Source organism: Callorhinus ursinus, unplaced genomic scaffold (assembly GCF_003265705.2).
Source record: "Callorhinus ursinus isolate GAN/ISIS: 27379988/994484 unplaced genomic scaffold, GSC_fseal_2.0 scaffold8, whole genome shotgun sequence".
NCBI lineage: Eukaryota > Metazoa > Chordata > Mammalia > Carnivora > Otariidae > Callorhinus > Callorhinus ursinus.
This window is the reverse complement of record NW_027397070.1, coordinates 70253318-70279783: the sequence shown is the minus strand read 5'-3', so window position 1 is coordinate 70279783 and position 26466 is coordinate 70253318. Positions and strand designations below refer to the sequence as shown.

The 26466-nt window shown below is 52.2% G+C and overlaps 1 protein-coding gene across 2 annotated transcripts in view; it reads right to left on the bottom strand.

Moving 5' to 3' along the window:
• DYNC1H1 (dynein cytoplasmic 1 heavy chain 1) overlaps positions 1-26466 on the bottom strand; it is a 69843-nt gene that overhangs the window by 4258 nt on the left and 39119 nt on the right. Inside the window, exons 32-71 of one of the 2 annotated variants that reach the window (XM_025869342.2) lie at positions 25875-26087; positions 24906-25144; positions 24565-24721; positions 21957-22184; positions 21118-21348; positions 20722-20862; positions 20223-20456; positions 19925-20131; positions 19725-19846; positions 19075-19240; positions 18309-18472; positions 15463-15592; positions 13735-13868; positions 12910-13024; positions 12648-12809; positions 12347-12561; positions 12040-12244; positions 10887-11060; positions 10659-10778; positions 10362-10482; positions 9112-9307; positions 8531-8648; positions 8228-8443; positions 7390-7602; positions 7129-7256; positions 5496-5649; positions 4904-5050; positions 4662-4812; positions 4252-4505; positions 4033-4167; positions 3849-3943; positions 3507-3681; positions 3270-3345; positions 2433-2593; positions 2089-2200; positions 1926-1986; positions 1711-1834; positions 1457-1570; positions 456-626; positions 53-270 (exon numbers count right to left, since the gene is read on the bottom strand). In XM_025869342.2, coding sequence (XP_025725127.1) covers positions 53-270; positions 456-626; positions 1457-1570; positions 1711-1834; positions 1926-1986; positions 2089-2200; positions 2433-2593; positions 3270-3345; positions 3507-3681; positions 3849-3943; positions 4033-4167; positions 4252-4505; positions 4662-4812; positions 4904-5050; positions 5496-5649; positions 7129-7256; positions 7390-7602; positions 8228-8443; positions 8531-8648; positions 9112-9307; positions 10362-10482; positions 10659-10778; positions 10887-11060; positions 12040-12244; positions 12347-12561; positions 12648-12809; positions 12910-13024; positions 13735-13868; positions 15463-15592; positions 18309-18472; positions 19075-19240; positions 19725-19846; positions 19925-20131; positions 20223-20456; positions 20722-20862; positions 21118-21348; positions 21957-22184; positions 24565-24721; positions 24906-25144; positions 25875-26087 — 6497 coding nt within the window. The remainder of the gene's footprint in view (positions 1-52; positions 271-455; positions 627-1456; positions 1571-1710; positions 1835-1925; positions 1987-2088; positions 2201-2432; positions 2594-3269; positions 3346-3506; positions 3682-3848; positions 3944-4032; positions 4168-4251; positions 4506-4661; positions 4813-4903; positions 5051-5495; positions 5650-7128; positions 7257-7389; positions 7603-8227; positions 8444-8530; positions 8649-9111; positions 9308-10361; positions 10483-10658; positions 10779-10886; positions 11061-12039; positions 12245-12346; positions 12562-12647; positions 12810-12909; positions 13025-13734; positions 13869-15462; positions 15593-18308; positions 18473-19074; positions 19241-19724; positions 19847-19924; positions 20132-20222; positions 20457-20721; positions 20863-21117; positions 21349-21956; positions 22185-24564; positions 24722-24905; positions 25145-25874; positions 26088-26466) is intronic. The other variant, XM_025869343.2, reaches the window with a different exon arrangement.

Below are 26466 nucleotides of genomic sequence, written 5' to 3'. Positions count from 1 at the left end.
AAGTGCCTGGTGTGGCAAAGGTCTAGGTCACGGGAGGCAGGCTCATTCGTACCTGATGCCATCCGGCATCTGAATGTCTTTGTGCCCATCGACCTTGCAGGCCAGCTTAAATTCACTATCAAAACTCTTTGTGGTGAACAGACGCTCCAGGAAAGTGTTGAGCAGACGCTGATCGAACTCATTGTCCACTCGTCCGCCATAGATGGACTGGGCCATCAAGGTCTTCAGTGCAGACCACGGGATCTTATCTGGCGAGATGTTCTGCCTCCCCTGTGTGAGGAAGGCTGGGTTTTGTGGCGGCAGGTCGGGGGGGCACTTGCACAGCCTGGCTCTCCGTCTTGGGGAGGGGGCAGGTTTCTTTCTTACCCCATCAAACAGGCCTCACCCCTGTCTGCCACACCCGTGAACGCTGCTGAGCGCCGCCCCCCATCTCTGACACGGCAGCCCGCACTTGCCTTTGCCGTGTCATCCAGCCACGTGTCCACCGTGTCACAGGCCGAGCGCAGGTCAGATTCCCCAAATTCATACTTCTTCGACCAGCCCAGGGGTGCGTATCGTAAGCGTTCTTGGATGATCGCGTGGAACCAGGCCAGCAGGAAGTACAAGCGAGCGCGCTCGTTGGGAGACTGGTGAGGAAAGTTATCAAGGATGGCGTCCCCAGAAAGCAGCACCCTTTCTAGCTAAGACAATAGTGTGACTCCTCTGCCAAAGTTTTATGAAGAGCCTCCAGGGGCGCCCGGGTGGCTCAGTTGGCTAAGCATCTGCCTTCGGCTCGGATGGAGCCCCGCATCGGGCTCCCTGCTTCTCCCTCTGCTCCCCACCCCCTGCTCGTGTGCACACGTGCTCTCTCTCAATAAATAAAATCTTTAAAAAACAAAACAAAACAAAAAAAGCTTTCCACCCTGAACCACGAACATCAGCACTTCTGATGTGGCACATTAAGACCAGTGCTACTGCCAGAAATTAAGTGCCAGTTTTCCTATTAATAAAGATATATTACAACGACACCATGGAGATCAATTATTCAGCTACAAAGAATGAAACAGAAAACAGATTTTCTGAACTTGTCAGCAAAGGTGGATAATGGCACAAAATAAAATTGTACTTAAGGATCCCTCTCTTCCTGCCCATGAGCCTTGGGGGACCATGCTTGGGAGCACGGGACTGCCAGACATCTCCCCAGATACAAATCCGGGCTCTGGCTAGAGAGAGATGCGGGTGGTGTCTGCTCACCTGGGAGCCTGCCTGTCACACCCCTGCAACCAAACACCGTGTGCGTATGTCTTCCAACCTATTCTCACGAAGGGAATTTTGGCTACAGTTAAGTAAAATTTCCAGTGCAATTAGCCACTCCGGTGTTTCTGGGAAGGGTGGAGACCTGCTTCTGAATTCAGTGATGGGACTGGGTGTCTTGGACTTGTCCAGATAAAGCATTCCAGGAGAAAGCAATGTGTACCTTGCATATCCGCGACACAGGGATGCTGCTGAACGTCCTCAGCATGTTGGCCTTCACCCCCGGGGGCGGCTCAAACACGAAGATGCGGCCTGCTCGGAGCAGATTCACGGGCACCTGAGGAGAACAGGGCTCCTGTCACTGCTCTGGTTCGCTGTGTGCTTCAGCTCAACTACACACGCACGCACGCGCACACAGAATTTTAGGACAGAGAGGCCACACGAGCCCTCCCAGCAGCACGCCCACCAGGCGCGCACCTTGGGGTTAATCTCCATGGTCAGAAAGAGCCGAAAGCAGGCGTGCGGCTGCAGGGAGTGCAGCTTCTTCTCCAGCTGCATCAGCCACCCGGGGGCCAGGTGGACGTTCTTCAGCATCACCCACCTGCATGGGCAAAGCGAGAGCCACAGCCACACTTCAGGTTTCTGGTCGGAATTCTTGGGAACTAAGGTGTTCTGAAACAAAACTGGCCTACCTGCCCGACTTCACGGCTGTATTTATTGCTTTATCTGCTTGGTTGAAGCCTTCTGCAGAGCCTGGTGCCAGAAAACTCAGTGTCAGAAGGGCAGGCCTGGACCTCAGGGCCCACCATGAATTCCGAGGGGCTTCAGCCCGTAAAACTGATCAAGCACCCTTACCGATTGCAATTGAAGTGATCTGCGTGTTCTGTTCAGCAGCAAGGTCTTCGACGTGCCCACTGGCATCATACCCAGGCACAGAGCACATTAGGACAGGCGTATTAGGCTTGACCTACAGAGGCAGAGGTCGGAACTGAGAGAGCACCCCGTCAGACGGCGTACATCTGTCGCGGGGGGAGCCCCGTGCCAGGCCTCGGGAAGGCTCGCCCTGGCCCTGAGGTGTGGGCGCTGTGGGCCTGACCAGGTTGGGAGTCCGTGGCGGGCACATGGCCTCATGAGGAGACAGTGGCGAGGTGCTGGAGTAGGCGAGGCGTACCTGAGCCTGCAGGGGGCTAGAGCCGTACCTCAGTGTCCACAATGTGGGTCAGGTCGAGCGGCTGCTCCATGATGGACATGAAGGACTCGCCGAGGTTTGTGGAAACAAACATGTGGGCCATGGCTAGCAGGCGGTCGGGGCGGAAAGCCTGAATCAAGAGCAGGCGGTGGATGGCCTGCCCGATGGGTGCTGAAAGAAGGCACGTGAAGGGTTGGGGGTGGGCACAGCACAGGCTCCAAGCTGCCCCCGCTGGGACTGGTCTCGCTACAAGCCCCTGCTTGACAAATGCTCAGTGTGCAAGACTCAGCTCAAATGACACCTCAGAAATCGTGCTGCCGCTCCTGGCCCTCTCCACCCCAAGGAGAACTGCGACCACCTCCTGTCTTCAGTGAACCCTCTGGACACATCGTGACAGTGCCGACCGCGTGGGCCGCTTCGTGGACACCGTGGCGGTTACCAGTTTTCAATGACTCCACGGACACCCACTCGTCGCAGGCACCTAAAGGTTCTCAGCAGTGTCTAGGGAAGAAGCCAGCAATTGCCAGCCGCACCCCTGCTGAGCTGCAGCCGCGCTGGAGCGCCGCCCCTCCCCCCCTGAGCTGGCCAGCACAGGGCCTCGCGGGGCTACTCGCCCAACGAGCCGATCTCTCCCTTGACGCTGGGCAAGGGCCTTCCTATCTAGGCCTCTTTTGGTCTTCAAGCCCGAGTGGAACAGGAATGAGGACCTCAAGTTTAACACGGAGACACTTATTTCAGGAATTGGTGACTTTTTTGGAAGCATCCCTTCACTCAAGCAGCAAAACCCAATTTTACATTTGGGTCCAGAATGAAAACACAGGGGAGGCCCTGGCGCACGCAGGCTTACTGGAGGGGGCTTCTTCACTCCAGAGGTACGGGACCGTCTGCTCCGGGGAACTGCTGTCCAACCAGATGCCAAACTGCTGTGGAGACAAGAGAGAAAGTGTTGCCGTGGAGCAAAGCCCGTTTTTGTAGGCGGAGAAACTGAGATGAATGGATCAGATGGTGGACGTGAGCACGACACACACAATCCCTCACCGCCAATTTCCCGGGGAAGAGGCGGTGAAACGTTCAGAACACTCACCTCGTCGGCCTGAACCTTTGCAATCAGGTCTTTGAACGCAGGGAGACAGCTCAACCTCACAACCGCCTCGGCCTGCTCCACGGTCAGGCCCTGGATCTTGGGCGTCGAGCCAGCACTCAGGACGATCTCCTTCCCTCTCAAGAAGTGCTGGAATTCGGCATCGTAGGTGGGCTCCCTGGGAAGGGGGTAACGGGTTAGCATGGGTCTCTGATTCACTTCTGCTGTCACTAAAAGAGCAGTAATAGGAAAGATTTTATTGCCTTTCTTTAAGCCCCCATTCCATGCTACCAGGTGAGCCCCATGCTCCGTTGGGGCAAGTGCAGCAGGGCGGGCCGACCTTACCCAATGGTGCCCTTCAGTTTGATTCTGGCCAGCAGCATGGCAAAGGTGATGTGGTCCTGGTGCAGCATGCCCCTGGCCACCCGGTTAAATGCCACCTGGAGACAAGAGTGGGCAACACTGCTGTCCCCCGACAGTGACCTCCCATCTTCCCTCCCCGGAGACAGCCAAGCGCTGGGCACTCTACCTGGAAGAGATCCTTCGTTATGATGGAGAGGCGCTGCGTGTGGTCGGTGATGCCCTTGAGGTTCGGGTTCTCATACAGGACGTTGTGATAAATGTCCAGGAAAAACTGGAGGGAGTACTGGTACAGGAAGTGGATCTAGAAGCGAGTGGGTGACGGCAGTTAGGCAGGAGGGCGCAGAACACGGCGCACCGTCCCACAGCAGGGAGCTCCCACGGTCACCTGCTTCAGGGACTCCATGGTGAAGTAGATGCTGCTGCAGGCGGTGGACAGCGGCAGGTACTGCTGGGACACAGTCTCCACCTCCTGCATGACGATGTCTGTCTCCTCCACTTTCCTCGTCACCTCGGCGGCCTCTCTCTTGAGGTTCTCCAGAGTTGTGATGATGGTGTCGTCGTCCAGGATGCGCCCCTTCACCTCGTTCAGAGCTTGCAGCAGGGACTTCTCCAGCTGACGCAGCCGGAGCTGGAATTCCCCTGAAACGATCGGAACACCCTGAGTGCACCAGTACCTATGCTCTTCCAGAAGGAAAGTTCTCCCGAGTGTCTGAATACACCTGACGTGTTCCAGGCCCTTCCAAGTTCACCCCCAACCTGCTCCAAAACTCCCGAAGCAGAGACCCAGAAACACACCTTGAAGTTTAAGAAGGTCCGAGCGCTTTTCATCCACATCCGGCCTTTCCGCTTTTAGGACTTCATTCAGACACTGGCTCTGTAAACTGCTACGGGTGACCGTGAAGTTGACAAATGTGACCCGGGAACACAAGTCTGGTGGGAACTCCACCTGCCAAAAGGAGTACAGAACCGTCTGCTTTGTCACCTGAGCTGTGACACCGAGTGCCGCCACAGCCAATCTGAGGTGCCCTGTTCCTTACAGTTGGATCTCGGGTGGACAGGAAGATGACAAATGACGGTGATAAGTCTATGTCCTGGTCGCCAAGGGTGATCAGCACTCTCCCCCCGGTTCGCCGAACTTCGCGGTTCAGTACCGGATTCAACACCGGATCGTAGCTCTCTACATCCTATGGATGTACACAGCAACTTTAACGGTCAGGGTTCCACAGGATTTATTTTCACCCGAATAATGGTGCATTGACACTGACCTCCTGCTCCAGATAAATACACCTCAGAAACCACCTAGCCACGGAGACCTACACCGTCCAGTACGACGGTAGCCGTGAGCCACCTGTGGCCACTTCATTAAAACATCCACTTCCCCAGTCACCCTGGCCACACGCCCGTCCACCACACTGGGTAGCACAAATCAGAGAATACTTCCATCAGCGCAGAAAGTTCCAGTGGATCGTGAAGATCGAGACAAAACACTGTTTTGTTGGACTTACTTTTCATAGAACAATCGCAAATCTTTATCTCCTTTGCCATCAAACGAGTATGAAGTTCAAAAACTACCACTGTTTGGATCACAGACTTCAGTTTTATATCGCATCAACTGTTTGCTGCACACACCTGCACCAGAAGGGGGTTCCCAAACCTCAGCGCGCTCTCCAGGTTCTTCCGGAAGGCGTCATCCAGGAAGCTGGTGCGCGTGATCTTGCGGTCCTTGTACTCATTCATGATGAATTCTGTGGCCTGGCCAGAGGGGTCGATGATCAGCGGGTACCTGAAGGTGAGGGGACATTAGAGCAGGTTCAGGGAGCCCCGGCAAAGACAATGGGAAGGCTGTCCCCACCATTTCAGCACAGTCTCCAGAGTCTCCCACAAAGACAAATGGGACAAAGGCTTGATGCTAAAGCCGTCTTTTTGAAGCGCTTCTGAAGGAGCTAACAAAGTCACAGACTCCCTGGAGCAGGCAGAGAGGGTTTAAACCACCAGGGACCCTGACGAATGGCAGACACAACTTCGTCCTTACAAGGAGCCTGGGAGAAGGTACCGTTAGCATGTCTGTTTTACGAATGAGGAAGATGAGGCACTAAGAGGCTACAGCAATGGGTCCAGGATCATGTGGCCAATTAAAAAATGTTTTAAAAACATGTACTGCACATACATGTTTGCACAAAATTCAGAAGCTATGAAAGGGCATCCGGTGGGAAGAACGGCCCCCTTCCCCTATTTTTGGTCACCAGTTTCTGGTGTGTCTACTCGGAGAAGGTCCAGGCGTTTATACACACACATGTGGGCGTGGGTACGTGTGTCTGTGGGCAGTACACCTGCACTCATGTGGGCCTGCCCTCCTTGTTCACTGCCTGCTGGAGCTGCCCTTTGCATGCACACTGCATGAGTAGCCTGGCTGGCAAAGGCCCCAGCCTCCCACTATGGAGATGCACAGCGCCCGAGGTGCTGTCAGTCTGTTAGTCATGCTCTGTCCTTACATTTGTCATTTGTCACGTGTGCCACGCTACTGTTGGATCAGCACCTAGGAGTGTGCGTACTTCTCATTTAGAGGAATCCAGCCCAGCACAGACCATATGGGTGGATCAATATTCTCACCAGTACCATCTAGCAAGACACGGAGCCACTGGTGGGGCCTGAGGGGTTGCTCACAAAATCAAATGACACCTGCAAAAGTCTTCATCCTCTATTGTCCGTGGGACAGTGACACACTTCAAGGGCTCAAGGATTTCAAGATACTGAGATAAAGTCAGAAACACCCAGGGTGTCTGAGTTTGAGAGCTGCCGCATAGAGGGCCAGGGGCCCTGTACGTGGGGTGGGCCCCGAGGACCCCCACCCCAAGCCAGTGTCGAGCCTGCCCTCCCTGCAGTCATTCCTCACTTCTTACTCTGGCTTCTTAAGCCACAAACCAGGTACCAGTTTCCTTTTCAACTCTTTTTAACTAAGTATTTTCAGTCATTATAATATTTTGAGAGAATCTGTTCTATTGTTCACCCCAATACACGGCCCTGCCAATCTGCCCTGAAAGGTTACACAAGGAAGGCTCACAGCACAACAGTTCAGATGGTCAGGAAGTGAGGCTGAGGACCGTGTGTACCCCACCATCAGAGATGGGCGCCCAGCCTACCTGCGCTGCTTGCTCACTGCCACATTTCTATTCAGCTCCTCAAAGATGTGTTTTCAAAAAACAAAAACGGGCCCACCGCACGTAAGAACTTCCAAGCCGCTCTCTCTCCGCTTAGTATGTACCTGTTGAACCGCTTCAGCATGATGGCGTTCTCTGTGCACAGGTCATCCGCAGGTAAGGAGCTGGCTTGCCAGCGAAGACGCTCGTCGGCGTTGGAGAGGTACTCGGTCCGCGCGATGTCTGTGCGGAACTAAAAGGGGAGCACAGTTACCCCCCTCTTCAAAATGACAGGTGCCCGGTTTGCAAGCCAGGATGGAACAGGTGACTGGACACCAGTTTGGCTCACACGTTTAACGCCCGTGGAACCTGCTCTGGCCCGTTACCTGGATGTTGGCTTGCTGTAAGTGGTGGGACCAGGTGGTGAACAAGTTCTGGCGCATCTGCTGGTCAAAGTAACCCGCGTAGGCAATGAATGCTGCCGACAAGAGGCAGTCCCCAGCGATGGTGGACATCTGGTTTTTGAAAGTCTCACTTGTTTTTTCCCATCGTTCACGTTCAGCAGACAAACTCTTCAGAAGAGCAGTGCTCCGGTTTACCTAAAGGGAAGATCAAACAGGATTTATACTGACAAGTGAAAATCTGTCCCCCCACAGGGCTCTGGGTGGGCTAGAGACAGAAATATGCTCCAGTTGTTCACAGTCTTGGAGGAGAGGGGAGCCAGCTCCTCCATGACGGAGGACAACACAGGTCTCAGAACCTCAGCAGGGCACGAGGGGGTGTAGAGAAGCAGGGGTCAGCCTTGAGATGTACATGGGAGTGGAGACTGGGCAGGAAGAGTGCCCGAGGTAGAGGGTTGGCCAGAGGAAAGAAACACTGCTGGTGGGAGAGGAGAATATTCTGGGAATTCAGGAGTATGGGCATGGTGATGCACACAGCAGTGGATGTGAGACAGAGAGACAACCAGGCCTTCGGTAGCCCCACTGAAATTGAGGTGGGCGAGGACACAGGCTGGGGGCTGGCATGGGGAGGGGGCTCCCTAGCTTCAGATCACCCCCTGGTATCCACCTGTCTTAGTTAATGCCGTTCAGTAACTACCCAGGGAAGCCGGCAGGACCTCTCAGACACCCCAGAGCTAGCTGGCCGAGATGAACATGGGGCGTGCACACGGGCAGAGCGAGCTAAGGGAGTCGGCAGAAAGGCATGGCCTGGCGACAGTCTTACTTTCGCTTCCACAGCGGCCAGGTCCGCCTTGATGGCCTGGGCCTCCGAGATGAGGACAGCGTACTCCTCCTTGTAACGGGCGATGCTGGCCTCCAGGTCCCGGATCATCTGCTCCACCTCGTTGGCCTTCTGCTGGTTGTCCTTGGCATCGTCCTCCAGCTTCTGCAGCTCATTGCGCAGGGGCTCCACCCGCTTTAACATGTCGGCGTAGTTAAGCTGAGGGGGACAAACGGTAGTTACTCTTCACAAGCGACTGGACGGGCTGTGGCTTTCCGCACAGGAGCCCGGGGCCACACCGGCTACCTGTGCGATCGCCCACTTCACCATGGGCCCACAGGCCAGGGACGCCCGGTTCACGATCTCGTAGTTGTAGCTTGGGTTGGACATGTAGTTTTTCTTCATCTTCTCCCTGATGGCATCGCTGCAAAAGAGGAAACGTAGCTCTAAGTTCGTGTAGGGTGAATGTAGCGTTTTTACGAAACCGCAACATAAAGGCCAGTTCCCATCTGCTGCCCCTGTGACCAGACCCGCCTGTGTTCTGGGTGACAGTGGGGCTGCCGCCAGGAAGGCCTCGGACCCTCCTGCCCTGACCCTCCCCTGACGGGAGGCAGTGTCCAGCACCAGCTCTGCGGGGGAGGTGCTCGCTACGTGGCGATGGCGCAGGACTTGGCTCACAGGGGCTAAGGAATCGGAAAGCTAGTGCCGGGAATGGGAGGAAGAAATCGGACTACTCCTTTGAGGGAAACGGCTTGGAAGGTATGTGTGCCGCTAACGTAACGGACGCCACCTTCTGGCATACGCCCGGCCACAGTGACACGGCCACGCCATAGCAGGGCCACCTCCCAACACCTGGGCACGGTCTTCTGCTTCCTGGCAACACTTACCTGATCTCCTCCGCAGAGAAGTTGACGATGGTGGGGATGAAGTTCTCCCTCATGATGATGGAGCGGATCTGCTTCCAGTCCGTGGTGCTCTCCCCCAGCAGCAGGCAGATGGACTCGAGTGCCAGCTTCACGGCCGCAGGAGGGTTGGCCATGGACCGCACCTCCACCAGGTGCTGCTTCTTTATCGACTTCACGGCTGAGCACAGCGGCGGCAGAAGAGGTGGGGGTGGGAGGGGGACAGAGGAAGCGCAGTGAGGGGCCGCCGCACACCAGAGCCGTGGCTCCGACGAGGTGGGGGGCGGTCACTGCTCGGAAGGTCCCAGCAAACGAGACGTCGTCTTTAAACTTAAACTAGAATAGTAGGAGTAACCGACCTTTTAAATAAATACGAAGACCTCACTTTACTAACAAGCCCACACTGAACATTCCGTAAACAGCAGAATGCTGCCTTCCGCAATCTCACAGGCCCCCATTAACTCCTTCACCTCCAGAAAGACTTAAAACGATTCAGGTATTTTAATCATGTACGTGTCTTCCACAATTTAAACAAAAATGTTTTCAGTCTGCCTGGAAACTGTCTGCCTGGCTGGGTGAATACAGTTCTAAAGGGATGGCCGATGCCTTCTACAAGCTAAAACACAGTTATCCAGCCTGAACTTTTATGAAAACAGTTTTTCAGTGGTTACTTGGCAGTGAGAACTATATGAAGTTCTCATTTAATCTCTCAAGGAAAATCTATAGTTCGGACGGTGTCTGTCAATTCCTCCTATGGTGTAATAGGAAGACTTCATTTGTGGAACAAACACCCTGGGGCCGGGAGGGAGCACAGGGGCGGGGCGGGCCCAGGGCGGGGGTGGGGAGCGCCTGCTACAGCATCTAAGTCAGTAGTCACTGGCCCGGCCGGAGCACGCTTGGACAACCACGAGACCACAAACACTGCACGCTTTATGGCACTTCTGCTGATGTTCAAATCAGGGATTCCTAAGAGCATGTTCATGTAATTATCACCAGATTTTTTTTAAAAACCCATGTATTCACATAAACTTTATTTTGTCAATTGTCTCTCACGAGAAGGGTTCTACTCTGGTGAAAACAGTGTAGCGTTGTAAGAACTTTGCTTTATGAGACAAAGACAGTCTTCAGTGTTTAGGAAAGCCTTGAGATATCGACCAGGCTCAGTCCCCACCTTCCACAGCACCGTGGATGGAGGGCACCCTCTCTAGAAAGCCAGATAGGACAGGACCGCGTACCGTTCTGGGCCTCGATGACAGCAGGCTCCACCTTGTCCAAATCTTCTTTGACACTCATTTGTTTGTCTGCGATCACTTCCTGCTGCTTATGCAGCTGTTCCTGAATTTCTTGGCTCATCACCTAGAAAGGAAGAAGGGCTCGGCTGTGGGTACTGGTTACTTTGCTGAGTGACTCCTGAACACCCCCTACCCCACCCAGACACCCCCATCCCAACCTGTCAAACCCCGAAGCCCACCAGACTAGACTTCCTACGCTCCCGAGACTGCCCAGCAGGCCAGGGCTCCTGAGACACGTACCTTCTTCTTCTCCGCCTCCTGCTGGTCTTTTACCATCTTCTTCAGCTTGTCATTGGCGGCCGCGTTCTTCACCTCCAGCTCCTGGCTCTTGATCCTCAAGTCACGCCGCAGCTCCTCCACCTGAGGGACAGACGCCACGTTAGGAAAACAGAATCACGCAGAAATCACCTGGGAAGGGTCCTCACGTCAGCCCCCTGCCTGTAAGTGAAGCGAAGCCCTGGGATGTACCTGGTCAACCGTTTCTTTGATCTTTCTGAGCCCGACATTCAAATGCATCTGCTGTTCCTCCAGCTCGCTCCGCTTCTCGTGGAACAGGTTGGCGTAATGGTTAATGAAGTCCAAGTAGTGGCGAGGCGTGATGGCCATCGTTCTGCCCCCGCGCTTTGCTAGCCGAGCATTAGCCTTTTAGAAAATAGTTCAATCCTTTCACTCTCCAGAACATTCTCTGTGACTTCACCTCAAAAAGCTACTGCTCTGCCATGTGACACGGTGGCATGGACTCAGCCCCCAGGAGTCACACTTGAGCTGGGGTCTCAGCTCAGCCTCCTGTAAGATCCCAGGGAGCCCCTGAGACCCCTAAGCTCTCTCCTTAAACATCTCTACGACACAGAGGTGACCTCGGCGACTGCACCCATGTACTCCGTGTGAATCGGCTCCACAGCTGGGGGTACTGTGCACCGTGCCTCCTCTGCTTCTGCTTATTTTCCACGGACACCGAAGTAAGAGACAATAGCAGGAAGAGGGCGCGAGGGCACAGCTCTGTGTGACCGGCTGCTCTGGGCCCTCAGACTAAAGCAGGGCAACGGGACACGAGACCAGTGAGGGAAGCCAGCGCCGGGCCACACTCCGGAGGAAACGGGGGCAGCCTGCAGGTGCGGCAGGGGTGGCAGGGCAGGGGTCAATGGGACACCCACAAAGGTTCAGAGTGATTTTCACAAAGCCTTTCAGATAGGAGCCGACTGGACTCTTCCATGACAAGGAGTCTAAAGCAAGGGTCAGCAACCCTGGCCGCCACTGATGTTCCTGCAAATGAAGCGCTAGCGGCACACGGCCCTACTGACCCCTCCTGGTCCACAAAGCCCAAGGCATTAGCTAACTGGCCTTCTACAATAAAAGCATGCTGACCCCTGGTGCAAAATGGAGAACCAGGGCCCACACACACACACGGGCAGGGAGATAAGAAAAGCAGAGAAGAACGCTTTACAGAGGCAGACACCAGAGAGAAGTGAAGGTCAGTGACCCCACAAGGTGCAGGCTGGTAACGAGGAGGACGTGCCCCCGACAGAGGTAAAAACGGGCCATGGCGTCGCGTCTACTACCATGTCCCCCCAGCTCTCCTCTTCATCGGTTTACTCTTCCGCGGCCTGGACACCGAACCCACCTGGTGGAGAGTCTGATGAACAAACACACAGCTGTTTACGATAGCTTCGCGGTGTGACGGCGGCTGCGGCAGTTTGTCATACACGACGGGCATGTAATCGGGCACGATGTAATTGGGCTTCTCCAGGTCCATTTTACTTGTGAATTCTTTGCCCACTTGATACAGTGCTTCCGTGGACCAGTCCCCAAACCAGTTCAACACACACCTGAGAAAGACACCCACGTCTCACACAGCCCCCAAGAGCAGGGCCTGCCCCTTGGGGAGAAACCGGCTCCCATGACCCGGAGCTGAGCAGACACCGGCGTACCTGTTGAAAAGTGCTGGGGAAGTGGCTGCGCGGTCCTTGAGCCCCTCTGACGACGGGTTCATGGTGAAGACCACGTGGAGGTTGCGGATGACCTGGCTGGTGAACCATTTGTACAGCTCCTCATGCGAGTCCAGCATCAAGCCCTCCTTCTGGGCCCCCTCTTTACACTGGGTCATCAGGGTGGCATACTCGTCCCCTTCGAAGAGGCCAGGAACCTAGTGAATGAGAGAGCACAACTACTGTGGCTGGTTCTGGTGACCTGCCGCCACGCATACGCAACAGCATGCCATGCGGCACTTACCTCCCCGTTGGCCAGAAGCGTATTCATTCGCTCCAGGAATCCAGAATCCAATACGTTGGATTCATCCATGATAAATGCAATCTTTTCATTCTTACAGCCAGAACGCCTCAACACGGTCCGAAGGTCTTCATCAAAGTCTTCCCCGGTGTACTTCCTGTGCACCTACAGAAGGAGTTGACAGGTTAGGTCCGTTCTCACTCAAGGAGCCGCGTGCATGCATCAGGAATCCACTGCTGGGTTTAAAAGTGTCGACCAGACCCACCTTAATCTGGTACACGCTCAAACCATTCATCCAGGCCACAAAACGGGACAGGGTGGTTTTTCCCGCTCCACTGACACCAATCAGAAGCAAGTGGCCCTGAGGCTGGCGGAATATTCTGAAACATTATCAGAAAAAGATACAATTCAAGACTTTTATGATCTGTTCCCCTTTCAACACTCAGGTCCTAAACTTTCTCAGGAGTTAATCTACAACATTTTTAATGTGTTTTAACTTCAATCTGTAGGTTAAACAGTTGTTGAGCAATCGCTATTTGCCAGGTCTAGGGGGATGCAAATATCAGTAGGATGCGGTCCTGTCCTCCAGAAGCTCAGATGGCAGGAGGCAGACAGACCCAATTCTTCTTTTTTTTTTTTTTTTAAAGATTTTATTTATTTATTTGACAGAGAAAGACACAGCGAGAGAGCGAACACAAGCAGGGGGAGTGGGGGAGGGAGAAGCAGGCTTCTGCTGAGCAGGGAGCCCGATGCAGGACTCCCTCCCAGGACCCTGGGACCATGACCTGAGCCGAAGGCAGACGCTTAACGACTGAGCCACCCCGGCGCCCCAGACAGACCCAATTCTAATAGAGCTTTCAATCGTGGTAGGAACAGACTGCTAGCAGGACCTGAGTAAGTGCCGAGCAGCAGGCAAGTATGGGCCAGAGAAGCTGGACTGAGAAGGACGGGGGGGCGGGGAGGGGAAAGGGGGGTTGTTTGGTGGAGAGGCGGGGTGGAGGTGAGGTGGGGGAAGGTGGGGAGGCCTGGCAGGATCCTACATTAACAGTAGCTTAGGCCAGTGGTGAGGCTGTAACAACAAAAAGCCCACCGGTCGATCCTGAGCACGTGGTCTAACACTTCATTAAACAGGACCAGAGGGACATCAAGTTCTTCTTCATAGAAGACTTTCAGCCGAGCTTTGACGTAATCTCTCAATTCTTCCTGGTCTACAGGGATGTAATCCTGTAGAAAAAAAGGTAAGACCCAAATTACTAAGAAATCATCTTTGTTATTACACCAGTTATATTTCCATATACTCAGGGGCGCCTGGCTGGCTCAGCCGGTAGAGCACAAGACTCTCGATCTGAGGGTTGTGAGTTCATTCAAGCCCCATGTTGGGTGTATAGATTGTTTAAAAAATAAAATCTTAAAAAAAAAAAACGCAACAAAAGAAGGTATTTACAACATAGCCACAAAAATATACGTTAACTAGGACTGGATCTAAAACCATGGAAAATTTTTGTAGAGAAAACCGAACTTCACTAAAAAGACCTTACAGAAGGACCTAAAAAAATGAAGACAAAGACCATGACCATGCAGAGAAAAGCAAACTACTGTAAAAATGTCAGTTCCATCCAAACTGACAGGGAAAGCCAATGTAATCCTGGCCTCAATCTCAAGGGCGGACAGCGGTGGTGGTTTTGGTATAACTGGACAAGCCAATTCTAATTTCATTTGGAAGAGGAGAGGGCCAAGGATGGTCAGAGTCCCTAAAGAAGCAGCAGGTGTGAAGGCCTACTCATCAGACTTTACCATCGCTCTCAGGGCCCTGCAATCTGAGCTCAGGAAGGGACAAATAATCAACAGAACAGGACAGAGCCTCTGAAACAGACCCTTGCATGCGGAGAGCCCATGACGACAGAGAGACGCTGCCAAGTAAGGGATTATCCAACCAACAGTGCTGGGTCCTATGTTGGGACAATGGACATCCCTCAGGAAAAACTGGAAACGGACCTGGAGCTCACTCCACATACACACACAATTATAAATGGATTATGGGTTAAATAACAGAGCTTTAACAACATTGCTTCTTCAAAAGACACAACAGAGACAGTGACAGATGAACCACTGGAAGAAGATGGTGCCTATAAATGAGCAGGATCAGGATCTGGAGTCCAGAAAATTCTAGCAGCACCAAACAAACCTATCTTGCTATTTCTTGCTTCCGTGAGGCCCTCTTTAAGACCCAACGCCAGGGTCTGCTCCACCAAGATCTCTCCCCAGACGGAGCCGTTTCCACCTGTCTCCCCTGTTGGACTGTGAGCTCCCTACACGAAGACTTTACTCATCCCTGTGTCTGCACTTCCTACTGAATGAAATGCATACTGAAACTACAACTTGCTAAAACATCCTACTTCTCTGGAAAAAGGACAGCTCATAGCTATTCTGGGAACGTCAACTTTGTTTAGTACAAAGTATATGAAACGTTTTCATGCAAGTTATTCACAATTAGCTCATTTTTATAGCGTGAGGAAAGTGAAAGCAAAGGGAAAGTCTCCTTTCACTGCAAACGTGTGGAAGCCGTGACCCCTGCTGGCTGGAGCGGCACGGCTCTTGTAGCGGCCACTTCACGGGAGTAGGAAACACACGGCAGGCAATCAGCCCCAGCCGCATTCCTGGGACCGTTTGCCCCACATTATCAGCAAATGTGTAGTGCATCATGCCTATACCCAAATCTCCACTCACAGGGTGCTTCAGGAAAAAGCTATTTTTGATTAGAAGAGAATTCTAACTAAAAGGACAAAAAGAAGTATTTCTGAAATGACATATCTGTTACCTTTGACAACCAGTTGCTGTACAAGATGGGCCGGCTCATCGCCTTCTCTTTGTCTATGTTGGGGAAGTGCTTCAGAGCAACCATATCGATGTTCTCGTCCGTCCAGCGCCTCTCCTCGTCCTCCACGAGTCTGTTGGAAGAAGAGTGGCATGCCTATCAGTCCAGAGGCCGTGGTGTGAAAACACCAGGTTTTATTGGTGCTGTGGGCCACTCCAAGGGCTAGAATTAGCCCTTACCAGAAATTTTCATTTTCTACAAATGGAAAAACTTAAGAATCTGAACTCCAGACAGCTTAAACAATCCAAAATTTTGACATTAAATATAAAACCCCTCAAAACTATGGAACCACTACATTTAAAAAAATTCCTCTAGGAGTGCCGGGCTGGCTCAGTTGGTAGAGCATGCGACTCGATCTCGGGGTCTTAAGTGCAAGCCCCATGCTGGGTATACAGATTACTTAAAAAACAAAAGCAGAAACAAATAGAAGTAAAAAAAAATTTCTCCTCTAAGAGTGACTGATCACACTGATTTTTAAAATAACAACAGGAGGGACGCCTGAGTGGTGGTGGGTTGGGCGTCTGCCTTTGGCTCAGGTCATGATCCCAAGGTCCTGGGATCGAGTCCCTCGTCAGGCTCCTTGCTCAGCAGGGAGTCTGCTCCTCCCTCTGCCTCTCCCACCAGCTCGTGCTGTCTCTCTCTCAAATAAATAAAATCTTAAAAAAATAAGATAAAACATGACTAGTTTCTCAGCTTGCTTAGTATAAAGTTCCCAATATCACGGGGGCAGTAAGAGAACAAAAGAATGGGAACTGTGACAAGCACAGCGTTGGAGACACAGGGCTTATAAAGAAAACCATGAAGCAAGCAGGTGAGACCGGACCTGTCCTTGTGGATTATTAGGGGGGAGGGCGGGCACAGGCCTCTCCTGAGAAGCTGACTCTGTGATACAGTTAGCAGGCCACCAGGTGCAGGTCTAGTGAAGGCAGGGCATATGGTTACTGCAGCCAGTCAGAATTTACAAGCAACACTGCCACTGCGACATTTTAACGAAAACAAAATTTTGTCTCTGGTATTTTGGGAAATCTGCGAAAATTACAGCTCAAACTTTTTCATTATTAAAAAAGAGAGTATTAGAGGTTTTTTTGTTTTTGTTTTAATTAAAAAAACCTAGGGGTGCCTGGGTGGCTCAGCCGTGAAGCGTCTGCCTTCGGCTCGGGTCATGATCCCAGGGTCCTGGGATCGAGCCCCGCATCAGGCTCCCTGCTTAGCGGGAAGTCTGCTTCTCCCTCTCCCACTCCCCCTGCTTGTGTTCCCTCTCTCGCTGTGTCTCTCTCTGTCAAATAAAAGAAATAAAATCTAAATAAATAAATAAATAAACCTAGCATGTTCCTTGCTCCACCTTGCTTTGCTCATCTGGGACACTGGGCTCTTGGTCAGGGCAGCTGTGTGGAACTCAAGGACTCCAGGAGCCTGATTTGAAAGCCAGAGATCTATATAACAAAGCAAAATTCTGAGACTCCTTGAAAGCATGGATGAGAAAAGCTGCCTGGAGGCCAGACTCACTGGTCTAGAGGTGTAGCTGCCAAACACCTAAGTACTTCTCAGTCTAGAGGGAACCATCCACCTTGGGTTCTCCTCGGGGAGTAACCATTAACTAATTGCTACCAATCACGTATATCTAGGACGGTGAGTGGTCAGAGGGACTGTGTCCTCTGCATACGGCCACCTCACACCCCGGGAGTGAGGGGACCTGCCCTGCCATTAAAGGCCTGCCCTCCTGCACTGTTCTGAGTAACCCAGGTCACAGGCAGATCATTCCCCCTAATAATTTGGGTAGGAAACTATGGTGGTAAATCAATTAAGATTTACTGCTTAGAATAGAGTCAAAGCAACACAAATTTAACTTTTCCTCACACCAGCCTAAAATGAGCCTAAAAGTCTATGCAGGCTAAAATACATAAAATTAAAAATACAAGAAAAAAAATGACAGGGCAGGAGCTAGGAAAATTAAGAATTTATTGTCAAACAAAGATCGTACTGAACTATAAAGAATGCAAGAAGTTGGTTCTGGCTAATAAAATGTCAGTAACTTTCAAGATTCCTCAAGAGGTAAAGATCCAGCTTTTCACTCTGGCATTTCCTGTGACTCGAACCACAAAACTTTCCACGATCCACACTGATCACTCCGGTCATGAGCAGCTCTTTCCCTAAGTACTGGTGACTTCACCAGAAAAACTCAGAAGCTAGAAGGCAACTCCTGAGACAAGTGGCCAACAGGTAAAGAGAAAACTGAAATCCCAAGGACAGAGCTGCAAACCCTCCGATGAGAGTAAAGATCGAGGGTGAGGAGTGGTGGTTACGGAAACTCTATGCCACGTAGTTGTTAGAAGGCATTCAATCATGGTGTTTTGTTTGTTTGTTTTTTTTTAAGTAATTTCTATACCCAACATGGGGCTCGAACTCATGACCCCGAGGTCAAGAGTCGAATGCTCCACCAACTAAGCCAGCCAACGGCCCCTAGAAAGGCATTCAAATTCTCGAGATCTCTAGCTTTGACAAGGTTATGCGGTACCCACTTGACGGTTGTAGAGGTTATTGGAAGTGCCCTGTCCCATGCCACTCAGTAAGCAGCGGAGGGCAGTCCCTGCACCCTGAGACCCATCAACGCTTGGGGGTGGCTGTGCTCAGTGCCCAGACACAAGTCCACTCTCACCGCCTCCACCCCCTTTCACCACCAGCAGAGCCTGGCTCAAATCTGGGCAGGGCAGCCTTGCATACACCCTAACTTGGAGGGTGGTAAGCATCTGAGTAGGGGACCATGAAGCTAACCGCAGCCTCGGCTTTACCTGTCTTGGAAGAGACGGAGGGCTTCATGTGCCCAAATCCGAATGAGGCCTTCCACGGGCAGAGTCTCCAGAGGTCTCAGGGCCTCGAAGATCCCTCGTACCCACCTTGTCATCTCACGGGGTGAGTAGATATAGTGGGGTTGTGTGTCCTGAGTGAATCTCTCCTGCGGGTTCAGAAAAGTGGAGGTATGTGTAAATATCTTAAGACATGAAAAGTCAGTGAAAGGTCAAATGCTGTATAACGTTTTTATATTGAAAATGAACTACCTAGGCCCTGGAATATTTAAGGATGAATTAGTAATGTCGGAACAACTGGACAACTACCCAGAACAAAGTTCGATCCAAGTTGCTCATTTTTACATTGAAATTAATTATATTTAAAAGAAAGTACAAAAAATTCTTCCAAAAATACTTTAAAAAAGGTAATTCCTAAGTTCAGGGAAAGCATGATTTCAAAAGCAGAAATAAAGAGAAAAAAAGACACTCGACATTAAAAATTCTGCAGAGAAAGTTGCAGTTCTACAAAATTAAAAGCCAACTAAATACTAGGAAAAACATTTGCAACATGGGACAGGCAAGCGCTCATAAAGCACTAGGAGCATGATGCTGTCCCCACAGGCAGATGGGCAGCTCTCTCACGTGCCCTCGGGAAGGCTTCCCCAAGACTGGCAAGTCACAATCGTGAGAACCACCTCTCTTTTTCACTAAAGCTCAATCTTTTAACAGTGTTCTTCAGTTACTAGAGGAGCAGAGAAGCCCTGAGTACCTGAGACATGGTGTAGAACTCCACCATCGCGGCCGTGAGCGGCTCCGCGTACGTGCGCAGGGATGGGATGAGCCTCAGCATGGCCCGGTTGAAGGTGCCGTAGATCTGTGTCAGGGAGGCGGGTCCCGGGTAATCCACATACACAACAGGCACGTGACGCAAGAATCTGTGTGAGGACAGCTGGCTCAGCCACTCAAGGGAAGGAGCGGTGCGCCTGAGTGGTCAGCGGCCCCGTCTCGGGCCCACCCCCGGGGCTGCTTCCCCATCTATCCACGCAGGCTTCATGTCACAGTTAACACAGAGATTACACAAAAACCGCTCAGGCCGGGCTCTGACACATTACAGCAGACGCAAAAAAACTTGAAAAAGAGCCAAGCAAAGATGGGAAATGGGAAAATGATTCAGGCGTATTCTACCCCATCTTGGCCCTAGGCGGCAGTTAGCTCATTACTACTCAAGAGTCAGTGCTTTTATTTTCAAGTGTGTTTTCCTAGGACTGCAGCACAGCGAAAGGAGCCCAGGGGCCACCCTATGATAAGCAGGATTTTGTTACCTTTTTATAATTACAATCAGATTTTCATTGTGCTACATCTAGAACAATCCTGGAACAGGTGTGTGTGAGGCCAGCGCAGTCTACAAAGCTGTGTTACCTGTGAGAGAGGGGCTTTCTTCCAGGATCGGTGGGTGGATTACAAGCCCCAACAAACTGGATTCTCTCCAGCTTCACCCATGTTTGATCTGAGGTTCGGTAAAAGCCTCCGTGCTCCACCATCTGAGGGCAAGTGGGAGCGTTAGCACATCAGGAGCAAATGTGAACAAGGGCAGTGGGGACTTGCGGATACACACAAACCTGTCTGATGAAGGATATCACCCTCTGTGTCCCATATTTATCCATGTCCGGCAAGTTGATCTCATCACAGAATAGTACCAGCCACTTTCCAAGTTGAACAGGAGCCAAAACGACCCCATTAGGTGTGCGTCTGTACTCACAGTAGTGGTCAAAAGTCTTCAGCAGGAGCTCTGGGGTCGTAGCACTCGAGAAGTTAAGACCCACAACCTTCAGACAGGGAGAAACAAACGAAGGACTGTAAGGCCCATCCCGCATTCCAGCACTGAAAGGCCTGCTGCCCACATCCCAGCCTCTTTACCTCCATGTCAGGCAAGGCCCGGAGGGCGCTGAAGAGTGTCATGGTCTTGCCAGACCCCGGGGGGCCGCACAAGACCAGTGGCTTGTGCTCGGCCAGCCAGGTGTACAAGAGGGCTTCGTGGCGGACAGTGTCCAGAGTCGGCACGACAACATCGGGGGCCGCCACCTTGTGTGTCTCCACTTCAATCTGAGGCACCTTGGCCTGCCACGGCGACCACTCTCCGCTGATGGACACCTACACCCAGAGAAGGGGCGCAGCTCACTTGAGGACCCCCACACCTCCTCACTTAGAGACTTGCTTGCTTTCACACAAATCACAACTAGCACCTTCACATCTACTTTCCTTTTATACCACATAAAACAAAGGTCAGAATCCCTTTATGAAACAGAAGGAGTAAGCCAAGCTCATGGTGAGGTGGCTCCAGGAGGGGTTAAACCAACATGGCAAGATCAAGGGGAAGAAGGCTATGCCACGCCCCCCCCCCACCCCCCGCACTTACTTCGTAATCGATGATGGGTATGTTGGGTGCAGCGGGCAGTGGCACTGTTGTGATTCTTCGGATGTATTCACCCAGCTCTGCTCTCATTTTCAGCCGACTGTCTCCAGACAAGGACCAGAGTATGGCATAAACCAGATACCGCTATTGAATGAGGAAACAAAATAAAATTTCAACAATAAAGACATTTATGGCGATGTTAACCTTGAAGAGAGTGGTTCTCAGCGTTCTTGGATCATGGACACTCCCGCATCTTTCTTGGCCCCCATGAAAGCCTGACCCCGTGCCCAGGAAAGAGAACACACCCAAGCGGGCATACGGTTTCGGGAGGCTCACAGAGGTCATGCGTGCACGGCCCTGGTGGAGCCCTGCTCTCCCGTGACGCATGCACCCCCTGACCTGAATGTAGCGCTCCAGCTGCTCGATCTGCATGGGGAAGTCGGGGTGGTTGGCGTTGTACTGGGCCACGTTCCGGCAGGCCTGGTGCAGCATGGAGAAGAGCGAGCCCAGGCAGCGGAGGCGGGTCAGGTCCATGATGTGCTCCAGCTTGAAGGCATGCTCCAGGGCCTTGGTGACCAGGCCGTTGGAGGTGAAATACGGCTGCATGATTGTGGCTGCATCCCTCTGGATCTGCAAGAGGCAGTAAATGATACTTAACTATCATTTCAGAAAGCCCAGAGACTTTCATGTATTCTCACTTAAGCCCAGCAGAGGTTCATGTGACCTGCAAAAAAAATGTTTTTTGGATAAGCTTCAGTGACCAATCGTTATTCCTTTATCTTGGTAGTTCCCAAAAATCACACTTCCTGGGAACACTGGCTTTCACTGTTGAAATGGAAAAAGGCAGTGTTCCATGAATTCACAGAGAAAAGTCAGATAACTGAAAGAATTCTCTACATTTTCCCCCAACATGTCTTCACTTGGGCAGCTGAGACCGCTTCCCGAGGAGCGGTCTGAGACAGCACTGATGACGCACAGCTCCCTCGAGTGCCCTGCTTCCGCAGTGACCAGCCGGGAAGGAGGGCCGCGGCTCCCTTGGCTTCCAGAGCCTCGGGGGCGGCACGCTCGACGCCAGCGCACGTGAAGCCCGGCCCTCCCGCAGCCAGCGCACGTGAGCCCGGCCCTCCCGCAGCCAGCGCACGTGAAGCCCGGCCCTCCCGCAGCCAGCGCACGTGAAGCCCGGCCCTCCCGCAGGTCGACCTGTGGCCGCACCGGGCAGGGCGCCGACGGCCTCGCACCTGCAGCATCGGGGACGCGGCCTCCTCCCCCTCGTCCTCCTTGCCCTTGCGCCGGCGCTGGGCCTCGTCCTCTCCCTCGTCCAGGGGGATGCTGCGCAGCCTGGCCAGGAAGTTGTTGAAGATCATGTCTGTGCTGAGCACATCCTCACTAAACCAGACCATGCCGCAGCGCGACACCGTGGCCAGCGTGGCGTATTTCAAGTCCTGCACTTCGAACATTATTCGCACCTTGAAAGAAAATACAGAGCATATTTAATGGCGCGGGTTTGGCAGAAACGCAGATGTTAAAATAATTTTACCTACATACATGTTGAAAGGTCAATTAAAATTTTCTGCACTTAGTTTAAAAGTGAAAACATCTATGACTGTCTTCACTACAACATCCACCAGCTGCTCTCCACAAGAATCTGGGTAGGAGGGGCGCCTGGGGGGGGCTCGGTCAGTCGAGCGTCCGACCCTTGGTCTCGGCTCAGGTCATGAGCTCAGGGTTGTGAGATCAAGCCCCACATCCGGCTCCACGCTCAGCCGGGAGTCTGCTTCAGATTATCTCTCCCTCTGCCTCTGCCCTCCGCTTGCACGCATGAGTTCATGTACGCTCTCTAAAATAAATCTTTTTTTTTTCTTTTAAGATTTTATTTATTTGACAGAGAGAGACACAGCGAGTGGGAGAGGGAGTGGAGTTCCCTCAAAAGCACGCGGAGTGGGAGAGGGAGAAGCAGACTCCCTGTGGAGCAGGGAGCCCGATGAGGGGCTCGATCCTAGGACCCTGGGATCATGACCTGAGCCACCCAGGCACCCCTACAATAAATAAACCTTAAAAAAAAAAAAAAAAGAGGGGCGCCTGGGTGGCTCAGTTGGTTAAGCAACTGCCTTCGGCTCAGGTCATGATTCCAGGGTCCTGGGATCAAGTCCCACATCGGGCTCCCTGCTCAGCGGGAAGCCTGCTTCTCCCTCTCCCACTCCCCCTGCTTGTGTTCCCTCTTTCTCTATCTCTCTCTCTCTGTCAATTAAATAAATAAAATCTTTAAAAAAAAAAAAAAAGAATCTGGGTAGGAAACGTGTGTGCTGGGAGAAAAGCAGGTGAGCCCTCGAGATAAGCTCTCGGTGGAGAGAAGAAACAGCTCCCTCGGAGGGGGCGTCCTCAGCAGATGTGCACCAGCCTTACCCCAGGCCGGGTGTGGCTGCCATACCCCCTGCCTGAACCCACGAACCCTCACACGGATCCCCTGAGGCAGGCACGTCAGTGACTCTTGTTTCACAAACAGGGCTGGGTACCTGGCTCGGGTCCCACTGCTGGTAAATGGGGCCGAGATTCAAACCAGATGGTCTGATTCCCGAGCCTTAACCTCAGGGCTAGCCTACCTCACAGGAGAGCAATCTCTTTCCAACAATGGTTAGGATCTACTGGATAACAAGCCATAACAGAAAGACCCGACAAGTCAATCAAGACACAAGTCCAAGTGCACATTTCCTGAGCGGCACTAGGCATCCCTGGCTTGGTTTCTGACGTGATGACAACCACCACTGCTGGCCCAAAGGTTCACATTCACCAGCTGCTCATGCAAAATGATTCCTCCTTTGTCTCACGCCCACCTCTGGCCCCTCGGCGATTCCCACCAGCACGAACTTTAAATTACACCGAAACTCAGCAGCCCGTGCTGCCGACTGCTCTGGCGCACACCCTGGGCTACCGCTCAGCTCCCACTCTGCTCTCTGCGATTACTCTGCACCCAACAGCAAGAGGGATCTGATCCAGACACTCCCATGGCTCCTGACTCACCCAGTGGGCGAGTGCCAGTCCTCACAGTGACCCCAGCCCAACCTGACTGGCCCCCTTCCTCCCTGGTCTCACCTGCCTTTTCTCCCCTTGCTCCTTGCACCTCTGACCAAGCCCCCAGTTCTCTGCCCCTTCACCTGGAACTGGAACGCCTGGAGGCCCACAGACTGGCTCCCTCACTGCCTCGATCACTACAAACACTTCTCGGTGATGCCTCCACATTGCCCTTCCTGACGGTGCGTCCTCCAGATCTCGCCAACACCCACCACTCACTTCCAGCTCATCTTTTCCTTACCACTTAACACTGTTTCCCTTGTTTTTCTGTTGTCCGTATCAGACTGTGTGCCCCAGGACAGCAGGGGTTTGATCTGGGTTTTTTCCCGCTGGACCTTCAGTAGACTGCAAATCCTTGCCAGGCCCACCCATGTTTCCTTATCTATCTGGTGGTGTGTCCAGGACCTGCACCAAAAGCTCATTTCTAAGGGATAGCCTTGAAAGCTTCCATATCTAAAAATACTAATTTTGCCACTTCCCAGATATTCAATAACTTCAGAAATCCTAACAACAACCCCATAATGTTCAGTTAAAAGTCTTAATTAGGAATTTTGGAGCATGCTTAACATTCAGCAAATAGCAGAAAGTTATTAGTCCTATGGAAATATTTCTCACTTGCCACAGCAATAGAAAAATCTAGTACAAGGAACTCCCCATCAACTCTGAAAACTATTTACACAGCTGACTCCTACTACAGAACCTGGAGCCTCATCTCCAGAGCGGCACTCTGCTAGCACACAGGATATCCGGTTTGACACCCCAAAGAAGGACACTTACATTGGGTGGAAGGCTGAGGCGCTCGCCATTTGGCAGAGTCAGAAGCTTGTTGTCGTCCAGCACCGAGTTCAAGTTCTCCACCCACTCGGGGTCCACGTCACCATCAAACACAATCCACTGGCGCTTCTGTAGCTCACCCCTCACGTTGTCTATGATCCTGGTTTGGAAAGGTTTTGAAATAGCTATTGACCAACTTGAGATTCTAACATTAGAAATGCTTACCCTACAGAGTTCTGCAGTGACATTTTAACTCATTTAGTTTTGGCTAAAAAAGTAACATGCACCATTAATATAAGGACAGAGCACCCAGGTCCCACTTGCTGGAATCAAGGTGAACTCACTTTCTGAGGACATGTGTGAACAGCCCATCTGTCCATTCCCTGGTGTTGGGGTCCAGGGTTCCATAAAGGTGGTCTTTGCTAATGGCCTTGGGGTCAATGATGTGGGCCACGCCCTCCACGCCCTCGAGCCTCTCCAAAGCCTTTAGGAGCACGCGCCAAGCCATGCTCTTCCCGCTTCCCGAGGGCCCCACCATCATCAGGCCATGGTTGATCTGGGTGATCTGATAGAGCTGGAGGACCTGCCGGGCCAAAGAGACCACATCATAACCAGTCCAGAGAAAGAACAAGAAGGTTCTCCAGCCCCTCCTCATGGCAGCAGACACGAGAGAGGTGCTCTGAATTCCTAAAGGCAAGTACTACCTAGAACTTTTAAAGTTACATGCGCCACATCTACAAAAAATATTTCAGGAAGAGTTTTAACTAAGCCATGGGGAGTTCTTTGGCTGGGAGCCAGCAGAACAGGGGATGCCTACCAAGCTGCCTCAAAAGAGGCACATAAGATCCCCTTTAAAGAGGTGTAGACTCCATGGATGAGCCATTTATGCGACCCGGTCCAGTACTGCTCAGGCTCAGCATGCAGCCATGTGACAGTACGCTTCTTAGTCTCCCAGAGAAAGGAAAGGAAAGAAGCCAAAACAGAATATAAACCACGCGCTGATTAGCAGGTTTATGTTGTTAACCTATGATGCTGGAAAGACTTGTAGTAGAACTTGTACTGGCATAAATACTTTCCATAACAATCATGTGTCAGTCAGCATTTTCAGAGAATGAACTACACCAGATAGAGGAAATTTTCAGGTAAAATGTTATGTCTTTAAGTTAAGAAGAAAGCCTTGGGTCAAATTTCCATACAGCAGATGCCGTGCCTCCCTGGCCCTCATGGTCCGAGTTCTCTCAAACATGGCTCCTTCCCGGGGCCCACGGCTGCCGTGACCGCACAGAGCAGCTAGCAGGGCCAACCCTGGTTACCTTCTCAACCCACATCCCGCCGACTTCTTCTCCGTCTCCGTACGTCAGGTACATCTCCTGGCACACTTTCTTCAGCTCTTCTCGAAGCGCAGTCATTTCGCCCCGGTGGTACTGGACCCCAGGGAACACATCTGACAGGAGGCTGAAGAGCAGTGGGATGTCTTCTGCCACCAGCTTGGGCACCATAGTCTCACAGACGCTCTGGATCAGAATCTAAAGGTGAGAAGAGAGACTAGCTCTGAGCAGGGGTTGGGGGTTGGTGGAGGGAGCCCGCCTCGCACGGCTACTGCCGTATCCCCAGAAGGTACGTAAGAAAGACGCGGCTGTTAGTGACTCAGTTCACTGTGCAAATATAGCGTCTTCTACCCACCCATCCCAGGACGTGTGAATCGCAACGGGGACTTTCAAGCCATGGTTTAGATGTTAAAAACGCCAATTTAAATATTAGTGTTTAGGGGTCTCTGGATCAGTCAGTTAAGCCTCTGACTCTTGGTTTTGGCTCAGATCATGATCTGGACCCTGGGACCAAGCCCCACGTCAGGCTCCACGCTCAGTGGGGAGTCTGCTTCTCTGCCCCCCCTCTCTCCTCTGC